Raw genomic sequence first — 19,583 nt, 5'->3', positions numbered from 1 at the left:
TTCTTCCCACTTCCTAAAGACATGCAAATTGGTAAGTAAATTGGCCACTATAAAGTGCCCCTAGTACAGGACATTGTTAAGTGTCAATGGTTAGCATGAACCTAGTGGGCTGAAGGGCCTATAACCATTACTCTAATTAGTGCAAAATATAATTCACATTCAGGATGTTAAGAAACACTTCGCAGCCCATTTTGATGTGTAGTCACTTCCAAAATTTGGAGATCAATGAACTATTTATCTGCTTTCTATTAAAATTTCACAGAAGAGATTTTCATCAGCAAAAACTTGAAAACTATTGAAGTTAGATCATTAATCATACTCTAACATGCAGCAGTCAAAAGCAAATTCAGGCCACACCAAGGAAGTATAGCTAAGGGAGCTCTGCACTGCTGGAAGACAAAAAAAAAATTAAACAGTTAAAATTAGATCTCTCAAGGACTTCAATCAGTTTTCAATAAGTTTCTACAGGCTGCATACCCCTTATCTAAAATTCCAATATCTGAAAACCTCCAAATTACAAAACATTTCTGAGTGTTGACATGACATCACAAATGGAAAATTCCCCAAGGCACTGGGAAGGTTCCCAGGCGATGCGCAGGTCTCTACTCACCACACACAGATCTGAGAAGTGACCTCACGTATGTAATGAACAAAAGTTAATGAAAAATCAAAAAAAATTGCATAAAGCAAAAAATGAAGATCTTGATTGTATATGGTCAGTGTCGGAGTGAACATATGCCATATATCAGAATGCTCATTGTGAAACGAGCAAAAGATCTATTACGATGAACTGAAAATTGAAGGTAGTTGTGAATATTCAGCAGGATGGTTGCAGAAATTTAAGAAAAGTCACAGCACTAAATTTTTAAAGTATCTGCTGATCAAAACAAAATGTAACATTAGAACAAGTCTATAATGCGGATTGTCTTTATATCTTATATACTGCATTAAATTTTTTAAGTCGATGAAATTCTAACACCAAATGAGTCTATAAATCTGATTTGTTTTTATATTTTACATAAAACAAAAAAAAGTAAAACACAAATACAGTGTACTGTAAACTTTTAATCAAAACACGGCATTGTAGGTGGAGACTGAAAACCTGCTGTTGTTTGCTGTTGTTCAACGGCTGATTCAGGTACTCTACTGATGCTGCTGTGCTGCTTTTATTACACTGCACACATTATATTAATGGTATGTAGTAATTTTTACCGTTAAGTACACGTGTGTGATGAAGAAATGTAAGACAAAGATAGTACATAAATTCAGAGTCGGAATGGATGGCAAGCCCAAGCTGTCTCATTGTATGTATATTCCAAAATCAGAAACAATCCGAAATCCAAAACACTTCCAGCCCCAACTATTTTGAGTAAGGGGTGCTCAACCTGTAATAGGGAATTGTTCTTTGACCTATATCATGTTTGTGGAATTTTGCTTTTTTCAAACCATTAGTTGAAATGTTTTGCCATTTGGTGAGATGCATTAGGATAGTCGAAGCATATGAGAATGAACATCTCGATTAAAGTTTTATTTTTAATTTTCTTTTGTATTGCACCTGCTTCCATTAAGCATGTTGTCATTGCTTTACACACATACAGCATAGAAACAGGCCTCAGCCTAACGGGTCCATGTCAACCAATATTCCTGTATAAGCTTGTCCCCATTTGCCCGTGTGTCCCATTAGCCAGAGGTATAATTGGCATATCCATGAAAAGAAACAGAATATGAGCTAATTTCCCTTTTACTTAAAATAGTCCATCTAAGAGGCAAATAAAAACAGCTGTTAATTAGATATACAGCGGGTAATTCCCAGCTTATGAAGGCCTGACTTAAGCGTACCTTATACATACAAATGAGCATTTGGAAGACTGGTGGGATGGATTTGGCCACTGTTGCAGGACTGTAGTCACCTTCTTATATCTGGCACCCCAGCTCGTGGCCACAATTCCAACTTGCAAACTGTTTAGTTTATGAACAGTTCTCAGGAACTGAACCCTACTGTAACCTGGGGTGAACTAGTAGATAAATCAGAGAGACCATTCAGCTTATAGAATGCTTATTTCCACTGGATTATGTTCAAAGAAAGCACCCAAATACACTACACAGGGAGGTTACGTTCCTACAAAAGTGCTGTATCATGAGTTTCCATAGCACAAAGCCACATCATCCATGCATGCATCAAGAAGCACAAATTGAAAACAATTGTGTTTGTCTATTTACTTTGTTCAGATGAATGCCATGACAGTGAATCTTATCCCATCTCCAACTTTTGGGTAATGATATGTGAATTCTTTAAGGGTGCATTTCCATAACATGAATAAACACAATGCAGGAATTGCCTGTAATTGTTTCAGTTACCACAAACTTCCACGGCAGATGGTTCAGTTCATCTTTGCTCTCAGGCAAACTGTGCAGATTTTGTTTAACTGAAGCATATCTTAGCCCACCCTATTTGTTAAACTTAACTTTGAGTTGACCTTGGAATCTACTGAAGGCCCATTCTGATTTCAGAGAATGACAAAGACATAATGACATATGGGGCACTACAGTGAATGTCACAATTAGCTATCTATTATGTTAAGCAATGAGAATCTGAGAACAGAACAATGCAGAGGGAATGGAGTTACATTAGATGTTGAAAAAAAGAATAAGTAAAATTGAAAAGAAAAAGCAAAATTGAAACTGTGGTCCTGCCTTTTTAAACATCTGTATATATGGTCTATATTGTTTGGAATTTTTCACATAAAGCTAAGATAAAGGCTGTACTACAGTGTGCAAATGTGTTCACAGAACTTGGTGTTGATCAAGGTAATGAATGTCAGTGCTAATAAATAAAATTAACATTAACTGCTTAATTGGATTCTAAGACCAGCATAACACACAGATATAGCTCCTTCAGCTTTTGCAACATAACCCTCAATTGTGCTCTGCAAGTTCACAGAATCATTGTAATCTGCAACACAGAAAAGGGGTCTCACAGCCATCTCATGATACCTATCCAAGCCTGCATTAGGCCCATATCACTACATACTTCCTATCCAAATACCTGGCCAAATGCTTTTTAAATATCACTGAAATACCTCTACTACCTCCTCAGACAGCTCATTCCAGATATTTTCACCACTCTGTATATGAAAAACACCCTTCGGATCTCCATTAAAGTTCACCCTTCACACCTTAAACCTGTGCCCTCTAGTCCTACGTTCCCTTGCCCTGGGAAAGAGATTCTGACTATCTATCCTATCTACGCTCTTCATGATTTTATCAATCCCTGTAAAGTCATCCTTGAGCCACCTTCGTTCCAGTGAAAATAAACCCTGCCTATCTCTTTTTAACTACAGCCCAACATTCCAGGCAACATCCTGGAGGATCTCTCCTATTGTACATCTATTGTGCTGTGTATTTTATTGCTATCACAATCTTCTTATAGTGTGGCAACAAGAATTGCACATAATTCACTCCAAGAGTAGTCTAACAACAATAATGTGACATACCAACTCATCGGCTTTGAATGCAAAAATAACAATTGCCCTTTTCACTACTGAACCATCTGAGTCACCCGCTTTCAGTAACCTATGGACTCACACACCTCAAGGTCCCTCCATATACCTATGTTCTCAAGATCATTGCCTTTTACTAAACTTACCATCTACGTGGCCTACCTTACAGGGTCACAAACAAGAGAAAATCTGCAGATACTGAAAATCCAAGCAACACACACAAAATGCTGGAGTACTCAGCAGGCCAGGCAGCATCTATGGAAAAAAGTAGAGTCAATATTTCAGGTCAAGACCCTTCAGCAGGACTGGAGAAAAAAAGATGAGGGGAAGATTTAAAATGTAGGGGAGGGGAGGGAGAAACACAAGGTGGAACCAGGAGGAGGAGAGGTGAAGTAAAGAGCTGGGAAGTTGATTGGTGAAAGAGCTCCAGGGCTGGAGAAGGGGGAGTCTGACAGGAGAGAACAGAAGGCCATAGAAAGAGGGGGGGGGGGGGAGCACCAGAGGGAGGCAAGGAGATAAGGTGAGAGAGGGAAAAGGGGATGGGGAATGGGAAGCGCGGAGGGGGCCATTATGAGAAATTCGAGAAATCAACGTTCAAGACATCAGGTTGAAGGCTACCCAGTACAGAAGGCCATGGCTTGACATATCAGAATGGGAATGGGAAGTGGAATCAAAATGGGTGGCCACTCAGAGATCCCGCTTCTTCAGGCAGGCAGAGCATAGGTACTCAGCAAAACAGTCTCCCAATCTAAGTCGGGTCTCACTGATATTTAGGAGGCCACACAGGAGGCACCGGACACAGTATATGACCCCAACAGACTCATAGGTGAAGTACTGTTTACAGCCTGGAATGGTAGTGAGGGAGGTGGTGTAGAGGCAGGTGTGTAGCACTTGTTCTGTTTCTAAGGATAAGTGCCAGGAGGGAGATCAGTGGGGAGGGATGAATGGACACTGGGGCCGCGTAGGGAGCAATCCCTGCGGAAATCAGAAAGTGGGGGTGGGATGAGGGAAAGATGTGTTTGGTGGTGGGATCCCGTTGGAGATGGTGGAAGCTCCAGAGAATTATGAGTTGGATGTGGAGGCTGGTGGGCTGGTAGGTGAGGACAAGAGGAACCTTATCCCTGAGTAGGGTGGTGGGAGGATGGGGAAAGGCAGAAGTGCGTGAAATGATAGAAATTACAGGGTCATGCTGTCTCTGAAGTCTTATAATCTTGCTTTTTAATGTTTTAAATCAGATTTTTTTCCTCCATACTAGCTGGCTTTCCTCATTTCTTTTTTAAAGTTTTCCCTTATATCCCATATAAATGTCATAAGTCATTTGATAATTTCCTATATACCTGACAGATACTTCCTTCTTTTCCCTGATCAAACTTCTAATCTCCTTCTAACCAGGATCTTTTACACATATCACCCTTGCCACTTACCTTTACAGGAGAATACTGATTCTGAACTCTTATTTAACTTGCTTTCAAATGTCTTCCAATTAGTTTCTTTTCCTCAGAGTAGCTGTCCCCAATCTACTTCTTCCAGGTCCTGCATTACACTGCTGAAATCTGCCCTCCCCAGTTTACAGCCCTGACTGAAGATCCAATGCTATCCTGTTCCATCACTACTTTGAAGCTTACTAAACAATGGTCACTGTTTCCAAAGGATTTCTCCACGTGCACCTTAGCCACTTGCCCTTCCTCAATCACTATAAAAAGTTCAAGAGCAATACCGTTTCTCAAAGGACTCTCTACAGACTGTGCTTCAAAAACCACCAAAATATATTTTACAAATTCTTCCCCATCTAATCCCCTTGCACTTCAGAAATCCAAGTCAATATTGGGAATGTTATGCTCCCTCTACTTCTATAACATTATTGCTTTTATATTATTCTGCAATCTGCCTATATATCTGCTCCTGTAATGCTATCTGACTATTGGTAGACTTAAGGTAACTCCAGCAGTGACAGTTCCTGTATAATTCCTAAATTCAATTCTTAACAGCCCCCATTGGTCTTCCTCACTCTGGGAATATTTAGTGTTATGAATTGATAGTGGATTCACTTTGGAGACTAACCAGCAGCTCATCTTGACCTGAATTTAAAAGGGAGATAAAAATTCATCTGTTTAAACTACCTTTTAGTTTAAAGTTTCTCAAAATACACAAAATATTCATGGGGGAGTGAAGAACTTTTAAGAGATTAACAGCAGTACATTACTTTACCTGCTATATTTATAGAATAATAGAACTTCAAGGCAAAAGTGAGGCTATGTCTGAGCCACCTAAAAATAGGCTTTAGATGACAGCCAAGACCTTAACCCACTGCAGCTTTCTAACTGCTCCTTCAGGTGCATTTTAAATATAATAAGAGTTTCTGCCTCAAACATCATTTCAGGCAGCAAATTCCAATTATCTACCACTCAAGTTTTTAAAAAACTTCCTTCAGCTAACCTTCCCCACTAATCCTTCCATCCTTCCAACTGAAATCTATGGCTTCAGTTATTGATTTCTCTGCCAGGGGAAATTGGTTGCTTCCTGTTCACCCTGTTTGGGCCTCACATAATTTTGTACAGCTTAATTAAATGTCATCTCAGTCTCCTTTGCCACAAAAATGCAGTCTCCATTGAACCAGTCTCCTCATAAATATAATTCCCTAGGCCTGGCAACATCCTCATTAATCGTAAACCCATCCACTTTAGTGCCTTCACATCCTTCCTGCAGAGCGGTGATCAAAACCTTGCACAGTATTTTATACAAATATAGTATGATCTCCCTTCACTGATGTTCTAACAATAAAAGGGATACTTGCTATATGCTTTCCACACTTTGTTATCCACTTGTGTTGCTATACACACAATGCATTTCAAGTTTCTTTATTTATGGTCTGAAATTACAGTAATCAGCTGCATTTACAGTATGATACAAGTCTAAGACTGACTGGAGATAACAGGGAAATTCCATTTGCAATCAAGTTAAGCTCCATGTTGCTGTCATCTATTTTATTTTATTTATCTTTTATTTAGAGATACAGCACGGAGTAGGCCCTTTCAGCCCTTCAAGCCATGCCGCCCATCAACCCCTGCCAAACCTGATTAATCCTAACCTAATCATGGGAGAATTTACAATGCCCAATTGACTTAACTAGTACATCTTTGAACTGTGGGAGAAAACCGCAGCACCAATGGAAATCCCACGCATTCCACAGGCAGGATGTACAGACTCCTTACAGACAGCAGCAAACTCTGGAACACCCTGAGCTGTAATAGTGTCACACTAACCATTATACTACCATGGCAAACCACGGTAACCTTTGTGAATGTCAGGGCTAATTAAATAATAACTTTTCTATTGAACCATCTTCCACTTATTGTAATTTTGTGCTAAAATTGTTCTGCTTTTAATGGTAAAATTTTTTTGTATGGTCTGTTTCTTTTGCTCTTTAAATAGATCATTTTCTGCTCTTAAAATAAATCACAAAGTACATTGATCTTCTTCAATACAAAGACAGACACCCCTCCCCAGTTCCATATCATTTGTTGTTATCAAAAGAAAGCCTATAATAAGAAAAGTAGAAAATGAAACGATGTAAGTGACACAGTGGTGCTCTTTCACATTTTCCTCATAGATATTAATGGAGTGTAGTAAGTGGTTGGAACAGGGGACCTCAGTTTCCATCTGGTAAGGTCACCATTTACTGAGCCTTGAAGAATGTAACTGGCAGGTTCAATCAGTGACAGGTGGTGAACTAAACTGCAGATGGTTCCAGTCACAATGCACCTGTGTTTATTGCTGGCGAGCATTAAATAGTATGGGAAGTGTTAACTGGTACTGGCTGCTCCTAATATCAGCCTCTCCCTGCTGAAGCATCCAAAATAGCGAGCAGTAGCTGAGCTGGATACGATAATCCATAATGTAAAGAGAATACCACTTAATGAAGTTCAGCTTGATAGATTAACCCTTGTAGTCCTTGGCATGGATGTGGTGTTGTGGCACTCCAACCAGTTTAACGTAATTGCATGTAACTTACACTTATCATGTCTGCAATGTACAGTGCTGCTGCTGAAAATGACTAATTTTTATTACACTTATACCCTGGGTATTCATTTCCATAACAATGAACTTGACGAGCTAATATATTAACTCTGAGCAATTGAGCCCAGAACTAAAAGTCTAATTTGAAAGTACAGCTATTTTTGATATTGCATCCAATATTATTATAATTTTAACTCTTCAAAATTAATTCTCCATTGGAATAATATTTAACAAAGCTTTAGCAACCAAGTTTGCTTTTTCTTCCGTCCCTTTTTAAATATCCGATATCCAAAATGTGTCAAAAAATGGTGCTCTAGAGTCCAAATGCACGTATGTATATTTCTGTGACAGCCTAGCCTTCATCTGGCAGATCCCAGAGTCAAAAACAGAAATCAGATAACTTCCCAGATTGCAGGCCCTCCTTGCTGATCCATTACAAACATGGTTTACTTTCTTGGTGACGTTAGGACCTCATCGGGAAACTCTTACTTTTATCTTCTAAACAAAAGTGCCTACTGTAATCTGTACACAGCCGATGTCTTTATCTGATGCCTGATGAAAACCTAAGAAAATGATGCAGAAAGCATTTTGAAATTACTCCAGTACGTACATCCAAATTAAATGGCCCCATGTGTTTTGGTTGAATGCTTTGTGCCTGATTTGAAGAACAAGTACAAAAGGACTATGTGTTGCTGCTTGAATTACCTCTGCCTAATGCCCAGAAACAGACGTTAATCCTCAGAAAATCAGCTCCATACTCCTTACTGGACATAAACTGGGGGGCATATTTATGATTAAAGAAGTAGAAAGCAATTAGATAATTATTCATAAGACTGAAATCTTACTTCTTGACAATGACTGGATTTATATCTTGGTGCATTTGGTAAAAGCATCAGTTTAATTCCTATTAAAGTCGCAGATGCCCATTTTGCTTTTCTTTTTTTTAAATAGCTCTATATTCAGGGTCTTTGATCATCTGCCAGGTGAAGCCAATTAAACCATAGCTCAAGGGGAACTGAACCTAAATTATTACTGTTAAGAGTTAGTAGGTCATGAACCATTTAAGCATCATCTTCATCAAGTAAAACTTTACTCATAGAAATGTGTGCAACCTGAAATGCTTATGCTTTACACTTTTAACATTTTGGCAAGTGTATAACTTTTCAGTGAGGTTGGTGTAGAAGAATGAGTTTTTCATTTTGGATAACCAGCGTGAGCCTGAGCATTCCCAAATCAAACACAGCGTAACTAGATGCTCTGTTCTCAATGTGTTTCACTTCCAAACTCAAAAGAGCAATCACACTGAACCAATGTAAAGTTTCTACTTTCAACAAAGTCATCCTGATAATTTCAATTAAAACTGATTTCAGGATGCTTTTGTACTTTGAATCTATGTTCTAGAGGAAACAGATTGAAAATGCACACATTCAGATGACATGAATTCATCATGCCAGTAAAGGCCATTTGAGACAGGGAGTGAACCACATAAAGAATTGTGCATTAATGGTTAATCTGGACACTGAGCCATACATGCCAAAGGCACCAAACAATCTAATCAGACTTGTCAAGATCAGGCCCTTAGACTGCTCAAGCAACAATTTAGAACATAAGGCATAGCAGCAGAATTAGGCTATTTGGCCCAATAAGTCTGCTCCACCAATCAATCATGGCTGATCCTTTTTCCCCTCCTCAGCCCCACTCCCCGTAACCTTTGATGCCATGTCCAAATAAGAACCTATCAGGCTGTGCCTCAAATACACCCAACAACCTGGCCTCCACAGCAGCCTGTGGTAACAAATTGCACAAATTCACCACCCTCTGGCTGAAGAAATTTGTATTAAATGGACGTCCCATTATTCTGAGGTTATGCCCTCTTGTGCTAGACTCTCCCACCATGGAAAACATCCAGTCTACATCTACTCTGTCTAGCCTTTCAACATTCAAAAGGTTTCAATGAGATAAGCCCCCCCCCCCCACCAACCCTCCACCCTGCTAAATTCCAGTGAATACAGACCCAGAGCTATCAAATATTCCTTGTAAGGTAACCCTTTCATTCCCGGAATCATCCTTTTATACTTCCTCTGAACCTTCTCCAATGCCAACATGTTTTTTCTTAGATGAGTAGCCTAAAAGTGTTCACAATACTCAAGTTGAGGCCTCACTAGAGCCTTGAAAAGCCTCAGCATCATATCTCTGCTCTTGTATTCTAGACCTCTTGAAATGAATGCTAACATTGCATTTGCCTTCCTCACACTGACTCTACTTATAAGTTAACCTTTACGATGTTTTGCACAAGGACTCCCAACTCCCTTTGCATCTCAAATTTTTGGATTTTTTCCCCATTTAAAAAAATGCATATTTATTTCTACTACCAAAGTGTATGACCATGCATTTTCCAACATTGTATTACATTTGCCAATCTCTTGCCCATTCTCCTAATCTGTCTAAGTCCCTCTGCAGCCTACCTGTTTCCTCAATACTACCTGCCCCTCCACCAATTTTTGTACCTTCTGTAAATTTGGCAACAAAGCCATCTATTCCATCATTTAAATCACTGACATACAGCATAAAAAGAAGTGGTCCCAACACCGACCCCTACGGAACACCACTAGTCACTGACAGCCAACCAGAAAAGAATCCTTTTATTCCCACATGCTGCTTCCTACCAATCAGCCAATGCTCTAACCATGCCAATAACTTTCTTATAATACCATGGGCTCTTAAATTGGTAAGCAGCCTCATGTGTGGCACCTTGTCAAAGGCATTATTAAAGTCCAAATATACATAAGAACACAAGAACATAAGAAATAAGAGGAGGAGTAGGCCCTCTAGCTCATTGAACCTCCTCCACCATTCAATAAAATCATGGCTGACCTGACCATGGACTCATCTCCACATACCTGCCTTTTCCCCATAATCCTTAATTCCCATACAATGCAAAAATCTAACTGATCTTGTCTTAAATATATTTACTGAGGTGGCCTCCACTACTTCATTGGGCAGAGAATTTCACAGATTCACCACTCTTTAGGAAATGTTCCACAGCTTTGCCCTAAATTTACTCCCCCGAATCTTGAGGCTATGTCCCCTAGTTCTAGTCTCATCTACCAGTGGAAACAATTTTCCTGCCTTTCTTATCTATCCCTTTCATAATTCTATATGTTTCTATAAGATCTCCTCTCATTCTTCTAAATTTCAGAGAGTACAGTCCCAGGCAACTCAATCTCTCCTCAAAGTCTAACCCCCTCATCTCTGCAATCAACCTGGTGAACTTCCAGTATATCCTTCCTCAAGTAAGGAGATCAGAACTGCACGAACTACTCCAGATGCAGCCTCATGGGACAGCTTCTTTCTACAAGCCATCAGACTTTGAAATTCACATGTCTGTACATTGCAACTGAGTCATAATGCAAATATTTTTATTTCCATATGTTATGGGATGGATATAAGATTTAAATAAATTCTAAATCTAATTCACCAGAACCCTCTACAGTTGCAGCATAACCTCCCTGCTCTTAAATTCAAGCCCTCTAGCAATGAAGGCCAACAGTCCATTTGCCTTCTTGATAGCCTGCTGCACCTGCAAACAAACCTATTGCAATTCATGCACAAGCACTCCCAAGTCCTTCTGCACACCAGCATGCTGCAATCTTTTACCATTTAAATAATAATCCGCTGCATCCCCTGTATCTATCCTACTTGTAATCTCCTCAAATAATTCCAACAGGTTTGTCAGGCAAGATTTTTCCTTAAGGGGAATGAATGGTTATGAGGAAAAGGTAGGTAGGTAGGTAGAGATGAGTCCACGGCCAGATCAGCCATGATTACAGTGAATGGCGGAGCAGGCTCGATGGGCCAGATGGCCTACTCCTGCCCCTATTTCTTAAGTTCTTATTAAGGAAACCATGATGACTTTGTCCTACCTTATGTCACTAAGTACTCCATAACCGCATCGTTGGCAACTGACTCCAACATCTTCCCAACCACTGAAGTCAGGTCATTGTTCATCTAGTGATAGTCACATATATTCCTAGATATATCTTGTCCCGCTGACAAACCAAAGTAACAAAGGATGTAGCACACAGACTCAAGAGTTATACAGCATATGGTTCTTTAGTTGGCCTTTTTGCCATCTACAATAATCCCATTTGCCCACATTAGGTGCATATCATTTTATGCATAGTCAACTTAAGTATTCATAAATGCTCTTTAAATGTTATAATTGTTCCTAAAATACCACCAGCTACTTTGTGAATAGAGATCCATAATTCCTTGAAAGTAGTGTCACAGGTAGATAGGTTTGCAAAGAAAGCTTTTGGTACATTGGCCTTCATAAATCAAAGTATTGGGATGTTCTGCTGAAGTTGTATAAGACATTGGTGAGGCCTAATTTAGAGTAAAATGTGCAGTTTTGGTCACCCACCTACAAGAAAGAAATTAGTACGATTGAAAGAGTGCAAAGAAAATTTACAAGGATGCTGCTGGGAGCTGAGGACCTGAGCCATAGGGAAAGGTTGAATAGGTTTGGATTTTATTCCCCAGAACACAGAATACTGAGGAGAGATTTGATAGAGGTATATAGATAGGGTCATTGCAAGCAGGCTTTTCCCACTGAGGTTGGTGAGACTAGAACTGGAGGTTATGGGTTAAGGAGAAAGGTGAAATGCTTAAGGGGAACATGACAGAGAATTTCTTCACTCAATAAAGACTGTGGAACAAACTGCCAGAAGACGTGGTGGATGTGGGTTCAATTTCAACATTTTAGAGAAATTTGGATAGGTACATGGATGTCATGGATAGGTATGGAGGTCAAATGGGACTCTCTAGATTAATAGTTTGGCACAGACTTGATGGGCCGAAAGCCCTGTTTCTGTGCTGCAGTGTTTTATGATTCTACGACTCTAAATCCATCAGATCCTGCTCCAGCACCATAACCTGGTTAGAAGTTCTGTTTGCTAATGTAAATGCTGCTGTTTTATATTCTTTATTTTTAAAAGAAGTTGAACAGCCTGTTCCAAATCAGCCAATGATCCAAGCAAATTCCTGTTCATATTTTTGTAATCTATCAAATGAACATGGCAGTTTCCTGATTCTGACTGAAAAGATGGTCAAGGAATTATGCAAAATGCTGCTACCAATGTAATCTAAAATCAATAGAGTGTGCAAATATACTGTATTTGAATATGGTTAAGAGTGTGAGTTACAATTAGAAACTACAAGTTCCACTGAAGATCCACTGTTACTTATGCAGAGCGATTTCTGTTAAAATGGGCCGAAGTAGTTGTTTAGAGTTTTCTCTGTAACATGTAATTATTCCAGTGAAAGTTTATGGAAAATATTCAAATAGGAGCTCTTCAGATTGTACTATAACAATGACAATTCAATAAAATTTAACAGTTTGTTGAAAGTCACGTTTATTTGGTGAAAATACCTTTACGTTTAAAATAAATGAGGATAATGGTGTTAAGATGTCAGCATCAAAATCTGCACATATAAATCATGGAATTTACAAATCCACAGGGCAGGATGTTCATACAATGAAATAGGTCCAAACAAATGAAATCTAATCACCAAAACAGAGTCGAGAAATGTTTTTGCCATCAAACCAGTATTTGAATGACTACATCGGCCTATGAAAGTCTTATGAAGTGTAAGAACTTCAATTGCACGGTTAACAGAACAGCATGATCATGTTTCTCTGTGTAAATCCACATCTATTCCAATGCAGCTTTCTTTACTGAATATACAATTTCTTGCTGCTTTTAACTACATAGCACAGCAGGTGCAATCTTTGCTGCTAGCTCTTAAAGGAATATACCACAATCTTAGCAAAGCTCTTTGAATTGGTGGGGAGAGTCTGCAACTGCTTCTCATCATTACAGTAAACATTTATTTAGATGGCAGGCTCTCTAGGAGGTCAGAAGGACCTGGACAGGCTATATAGGGGATACGTCTTTGCACAGAGGCCTCCAGGGGTAATAGCAGAATTCACAGATTACATCTGCCCTACAGAGATCTCTTACAACTGCCTGACAAGAAAGCCTAGTCGTAATTAAAAACATAAAAAATAGAAGCCAAGACACCCATGTATGCATACAAAATTTCCCTACTCTAGATTAATACAATTTTTAAAAGCAATTCAACGTGCTTTCGAGCTGTGTTTAACAGTCTTTTTTAGTCTTGGGTATTTTACATCAGTGGTGCAAAGCGTATCCAGGGAGGGGTAGCACACCTCTGGTGAAAAGGCTTGTCATGTCCATTCTGGGGCAGCTCACTCACCTTTGGTCCCCACCAGACACTCAGCTCTCACCTGTGGCTCCAAGAAGCTGTTTGCATGTGACAGTCGCCACATCCTAGCAGACCATTTCAACAGGTAGGCTAAACCAAGTGAGGATAGCTAATGGCCTCATACTCCAGTGAGTTAGGAACAAGCCTGTTCCAGCACATGGTCAGCTCCAGGTGATTGGGTAGATGAGATCTACAGCGACATCCAATGGCCAGGAAGGCAGTCCTGCAACACTCCATAGACAGCAAAGGGCACGACAAGTCACAGATGACGTCATGATCATCCACTGCAACCAAGGAAGACTGCAGTTTGTGACACTTGTTCATACCACTGGAATTGGACTTCTGCGATCAAGAGAGTGGAACTGCCCCAGTTCAATGGCTTTTCCATTTTAAAAACTCTCCCACACAGTTTTTCTGTCATTGTCGGACATGATGGACAACCACCACCACCATTTTACAATTCAATGGGTAAAAGGACTTGTAGGTATAGGGCATTACAATGCATTTAACAATATCTGTTCAAGAAAACCTCTAAACATCATTAAGAAGCCAAAGAAATGGCCAAACAAATTATGTGCAACACACACAAAATACTGGAGAAACTTAGCAAGCCAGGCAGCATCTATGGAAAAGAGTACAGTCAACGTTTTGGGCTGAAACCCTTCGGCAGGACTGGAGAGAAAAAGCTGAGCAGTAGATTTGAAAGGTAGGGGGGTGGGGAGAGAAACGCCACACGACAAATGAAACTTGGAGGGGGAGGGTGATGCACCATCAATAACTCACGCTAAGACTTAGGAAGTGAGATATCGGCTTTTATTGACTGGAAGAATAAACAGCACTACATCCTGGGGAAAATGAGGGAGAGCAGCAGCCCACAGTCGCCTTTATACAGGGGTCTGTGGGAGGAGCCACAGGAGCAGTCAGCAGGGTCTGTGGGAGGAGCCACAGGAGCAGTCAGACAGGTATATCTAGTTCACCACAGAGGGATGAAGCAAAGAGCTAGGAAGTTGATTGGTGAAAGAGACAGAAGGCCTGGAAGAAAGAAGTAGTGGGGGGGGGGGGGGAAGGAGCACCAGAGGGAAGGGGGGGGGGGAAGGAGCACCAGAGGGAAGGGGAGGGCGGGCAAGGAGATAACATGAGAGAGGGACAAGGGGATGGGAAATGGTGAAGTGAGGTGGAGGCATTACTGGAAGTTTGAGAAATCGATTTTCATACCATCAGGTTGGAGGCTACCCAAATGGAATATAAGGTGTTGTTCAACAGTGGAGGGGGCCATAGATAAACATATCTGAATGGGAATGGGAAATGGAATTAAAATGGGTGGCCACTGGGAGATCCTGCTTGTTCTGGCGGATGGAGCAAAGATGCTCAGCGAAGCGGTCTCCAAATCTGGTCCTGTTGAAGGGTCTCAGCTGAAAATGTTGACTGTACTCTGTTCCACAGATGCTACCTGGCCTGCTGCATTCCTCCGGCATTTTCTGTGTATTGCTTCAACTTCCAGCATCTGCAGATCTTCTCTCACTTGTGAATAAATTATGTGGAGGCTTTAAAAACGATGAGTTGAATTAGGCAACAGTATTTGGAAAGAGAATTCTAAATTTAAAGAAAGAGAGGTGAAAGCAATGTCATTTTTAAGGCTCTTGACCTCAGAAAAAAATTCAGAAAAGTAAGGAGCACACACGTACAAACAGCTGGAGACACTTCTGTACTTAGGCTGTGATGAGTATGTGGTGGGAATTGAAGATGACTTTAAGGATCTTGAATGCAGTTTCACTACATCTACTACAAATAACATGGATGAACAAAAAAAGTTAGTACAGAACATAATGAAGGATAGCTGAAATTTTCAAAAGAAATCAGTGAAAAAGGACAAGAATTATTGACAAAGACAGGAAAAGACAAAGACAAAACAAATTGGAACTTTGGCAAAGGCTCGGGACAAAATCTAGTAAGACACGGAGATTGTGCAGTATCAGGGTAATGAGACAGAAACAGGTAGTAGAGTTAGTGCTGAAAGTCAAATGTGATGGCTTTGGTCGAACAGTGAGGCTTACACATTACACAGTTGGATTGCAAAAGGGTGAAGACCAATATGAAAATGCCTATGGAGTAGATTTTAAAAAGAACAAGAAAGTGGCATGAAGGATCACATGTGAAAAAGAGAAAAGAATCCAATTTTATAGCACTACAAAATTCTATCAATAAAATATAATATGAAATAAATGATTTTGCATCTTAATTTTTAAGCACAATATTCTGAAGCAGGAGCAGGCTATTTGGCTTCTTGTGCCTTCTTGCAATCAGTAAGATTATGATTGACTTTTTCCCTCAGCACAACTTTCCTATACTAACTTCATGCCCTTGATTCCCTTCATATCAAAAAATCTTTTAATTTCATCAATGAATTTGCTGACTGAACCTCTGTAGCCTTTCAGGTTAGAGAATTACAAAAATTCATTACATACCCAGGTGAAAAAATACCTTCTGTCCTGAATGGCAAAGCCTTATTTTAAGAATGTAACCTGACTCTAAACAACACAGACAGAGAAAGCAAGATAGCAGCTATCTTGTCTAGTCCCAGATTTTTCATGTTTCAGATTTTTTCACCGATAAACATGCGTCATTACCTGTTTGGGAATTACAGACATTATTCAGATCTCAGACCGCAAGAAAGTCCAGTTTTGAAGTCTCTTCTGGATCCATGAAAAACTTTTAGTTTCACATTAATTACAGGCAGAAGTAACTCAAAATCTCAGCATATATCTTGTATTTCATAAGAAATTGCAAACTAAAGATTGGAAAATTGTGTTTTGTATTCAAGAATTGTGATTCATCATTAATTCAATGCTGCACCCAGTTAAACAATTTCTAACAACTGGCATTCCCCAATTCATTCTACAAGTTTCCACAATGACTGGTAGATGCTCATTCCTCTGAGAGAACATAACAATTTGGTTTTGCTTTTAAAAGAAAGAGAAAATAAACAAAGACCAACTTCAAACAAAAAAAACATAACCACAAGATCTTCAAAGCTATAATCAGCCTTCTTCAGAAACAATGAGTCAATAAATGTTTTCAATGTCATAAACAGACAGCCAATGTGGATGGATACAAATGTTGAAATATCCCACAATCTTTCCTTTTGTAGTTATAAATATTTTCCTCATATGAACTGCTGAAATGGCGGGGGTGTGGTACTGAAAAAAACAGTAGATTAAATTAATAAGCAGCCAAGATGAATTGAACTCACGGCAAGTCTTCAAGCTTGGAGGCTTCATGACGTGGATCAAGGAGATCATAACCACATTCATTGTAAATTTCCAAATAGGAAATATGGGTTGTGTAGACTTTGCTGCTGTCCTGATCCAACAGAAATGAAATAAAATTAAAATAATGAATGAGTCCAATAAAGTTGGTTGAAAATATAACTTATAGTGGCAGCCCCTATAGTTTAACTGTTTCATTCCCAAATTTTCAGCTGAATAGTTTCCCGGAACAATTTATTTTAAACATCTTCAGATTAGATACTTGCCATCCAGTAACAGCGAGAAAATAATCTGCTCAAGGAACTCAGCACGTTAGGCAGTCTCTATAGAGGGAAATGGGCAGTCCGAATGAAGCCATTCAATTTGACTGAAAAAGCAAAGGCAAAATAACCAGTGTAAAAGAGGTGAGGGGAAGGAGTGGGACAGGCAATAAATGGATCAGGTGAGGAGGTGTGATCAGCAGGTGACCAAAAAAGGGTTGCAAGTTGTTTGAACCAAAGCCTAGGAAGTGATAGTGGAGGCAACAAGTCCTGTGTTTTCCACTTCGTTAACAAATCATTACAGGTGGGAAAATCATTATCCAGCTTCAGAAAGTGAGGGTAGCTAATGGCCTCATTTTCACATTGCTCCACTGTTGCAAATTATTTAGAAAAGGAACTAAGATAAGTAACAAGAATGGAAGTTGTGGATGAAAAGCTTAAATACCAATCTTAAAGGAAAGTACCTTTAGGAAAATGCATATTTTAAGGACATGGATCTGGTCATGTTGGTCCGCCCTCAGTTGCACAGAGGCAGAATGCACCTCTCTAGTGAAGGTGAAAAGTTATCATATTTCATTTGCACACAGGAAGTAAAATGACGAAGTTACTGAATTAGTATGCAAAACCTTGAACTGCTAATCCAGAGATGACTTCAAAATTCGCAATGACAGCTGAGAAATTTAGATTCAAGTAGTTTAATACATCTTGAATGAAAAGATATTGAAAAAAATTAAGTTGCTTAATAGTCATAAAAACTCCCATCTGACTCGGCCAATGTATTTTAGGGACCAAAAGCTTTACACATACCTGGTACATTTTTACAAATCAAAATCCACCTTGATGGAATTGAATTTTAGCTCCACTCAGAAAATACCCAACAAGCCACACCACTTGGTTGAAAGGCCAAGCAGGAATGGGCAATAAATACTCATCATGTCGACAATGCCCACATAGCATTAAGAGTACAAAAAACTAACAGCATTCCACAAAAACCAAATATTCAGTACCCACCCAGTCAGAGCTAGCAATAGGTTTATTGCAAAAATGTCATTGCACTGCATACAGAAATGACATGATGCATAGTAATAATTAAAAGACCATTAAGGATAAAAATAAAAGAAAGCACAGAAATTTTCACTTGTTTTTTTGCACTAAATGCATATACTTCCACAGCTACACACTGTGTTCACCTCTGAAATTCAGTTTCACAGGAGTCCACGGGACCAAATTCAGAATTGGGATACAGTAGTGTGTTAATGACAGTTATGCTATTACTACAATTAAATTCACATTTAATGCAAGGGATCAAGAATAAACTTCTACCCATTGTCTTGTAGATTAAAATTCTGCAATTCTTTTACCCTCTTCTCAATATTTCCTTTATAAAGAATACCTTTATTTGACACCAAGATATTTTCTCAAGTTCCAATTCACGACTTAGTAACTTACAAACTTTTGACAACATGCTAGTTTCCTAGTTAATGTAGCCAAGTGTAGAATGGCTTTAGCACTGAAAGCACATAAGCAGATGAGACATTTTACCTTCTGAAACTCGCCAAATATATATGAGAGTGTCCTGGGAATGATGCCTCTGTCACTATACCGTTCAGCCCCTCCTGTGACAGTGAACGTCTTCCCACTCCCTGTCTGGCCATAAGCAAAAATTGTCCCATTGTAACCTGCAAGAACACTGGAAGAAAAATAAAGCAAGTATTCATATACAGAACTGACAAAGGTGACAATTAACAACTGAGAAAAACCTGATAATTTAACAAATATGGACCTAGAAATTAATTGGTATTTGATGCTAAAGCCAAATCAATTGCCATGGACTTGCCTTGGTAAATTTCAGCAGCATCTAAAGTGAAAAACAATGAGCATAATGAAAATGGTCACACAAAAGATTGTGAATGCTGGAACCTGGAGAAAAAAATCAAGATGCTCGAGGAACTGATCATCATCTTGTAAATCTCTGATAATTTTTTTTCTCCTCTCAGCTTAAACCTACACCGTCTTTTATTGGAAAGGAAGGAGAGAAATCAGAATGAGAAGGTGGCAAGAGGGAAAGAAGTACAAGGTGACAGATGATAGGTGAAACCAGCAGGGTGGGGAGTGAAGTAAAGAGCTGGGAAGTTGATTGATGAAAGAGATAAAGGACTGGAGGAGGGGTAAAAGATCATGGAAGAAAGGGAAGGGGAAGGAGCACCAGAGGAAAGTGATGGGCAGGTAAGGAGATAAATTAGAGAGGGAAA

The 19,583-nt window shown here is 39.4% G+C and overlaps 1 protein-coding gene across 6 annotated transcripts in view; it reads right to left on the bottom strand.

Annotated features, from left to right (window-relative positions):
* kif6 (kinesin family member 6) overlaps window positions 1-19,583 on the bottom strand; it is a 569,609-nt gene that overhangs the window by 501,759 nt on the left and 48,267 nt on the right. For all 6 annotated transcript variants that reach the window (XM_073056062.1, XM_073056057.1, XM_073056056.1 and 3 more), the window contains 2 exons: window positions 18,874-19,021; window positions 17,056-17,165 (listed from right to left, as the gene is read on the bottom strand). In XM_073056062.1, coding sequence (XP_072912163.1) covers window positions 17,056-17,165; window positions 18,874-19,021 — 258 coding nt within the window. The remainder of the gene's footprint in view (window positions 1-17,055; window positions 17,166-18,873; window positions 19,022-19,583) is intronic.

Source organism: Hemitrygon akajei, chromosome 9 (genome assembly GCF_048418815.1).
Source record: "Hemitrygon akajei chromosome 9, sHemAka1.3, whole genome shotgun sequence".
In the NCBI taxonomy this organism is placed as follows: domain Eukaryota; kingdom Metazoa; phylum Chordata; class Chondrichthyes; order Myliobatiformes; family Dasyatidae; genus Hemitrygon; species Hemitrygon akajei.
The sequence above is the reverse complement of the archived record's forward strand: the minus strand, read 5'-3'. Positions and strand labels throughout refer to the sequence as shown.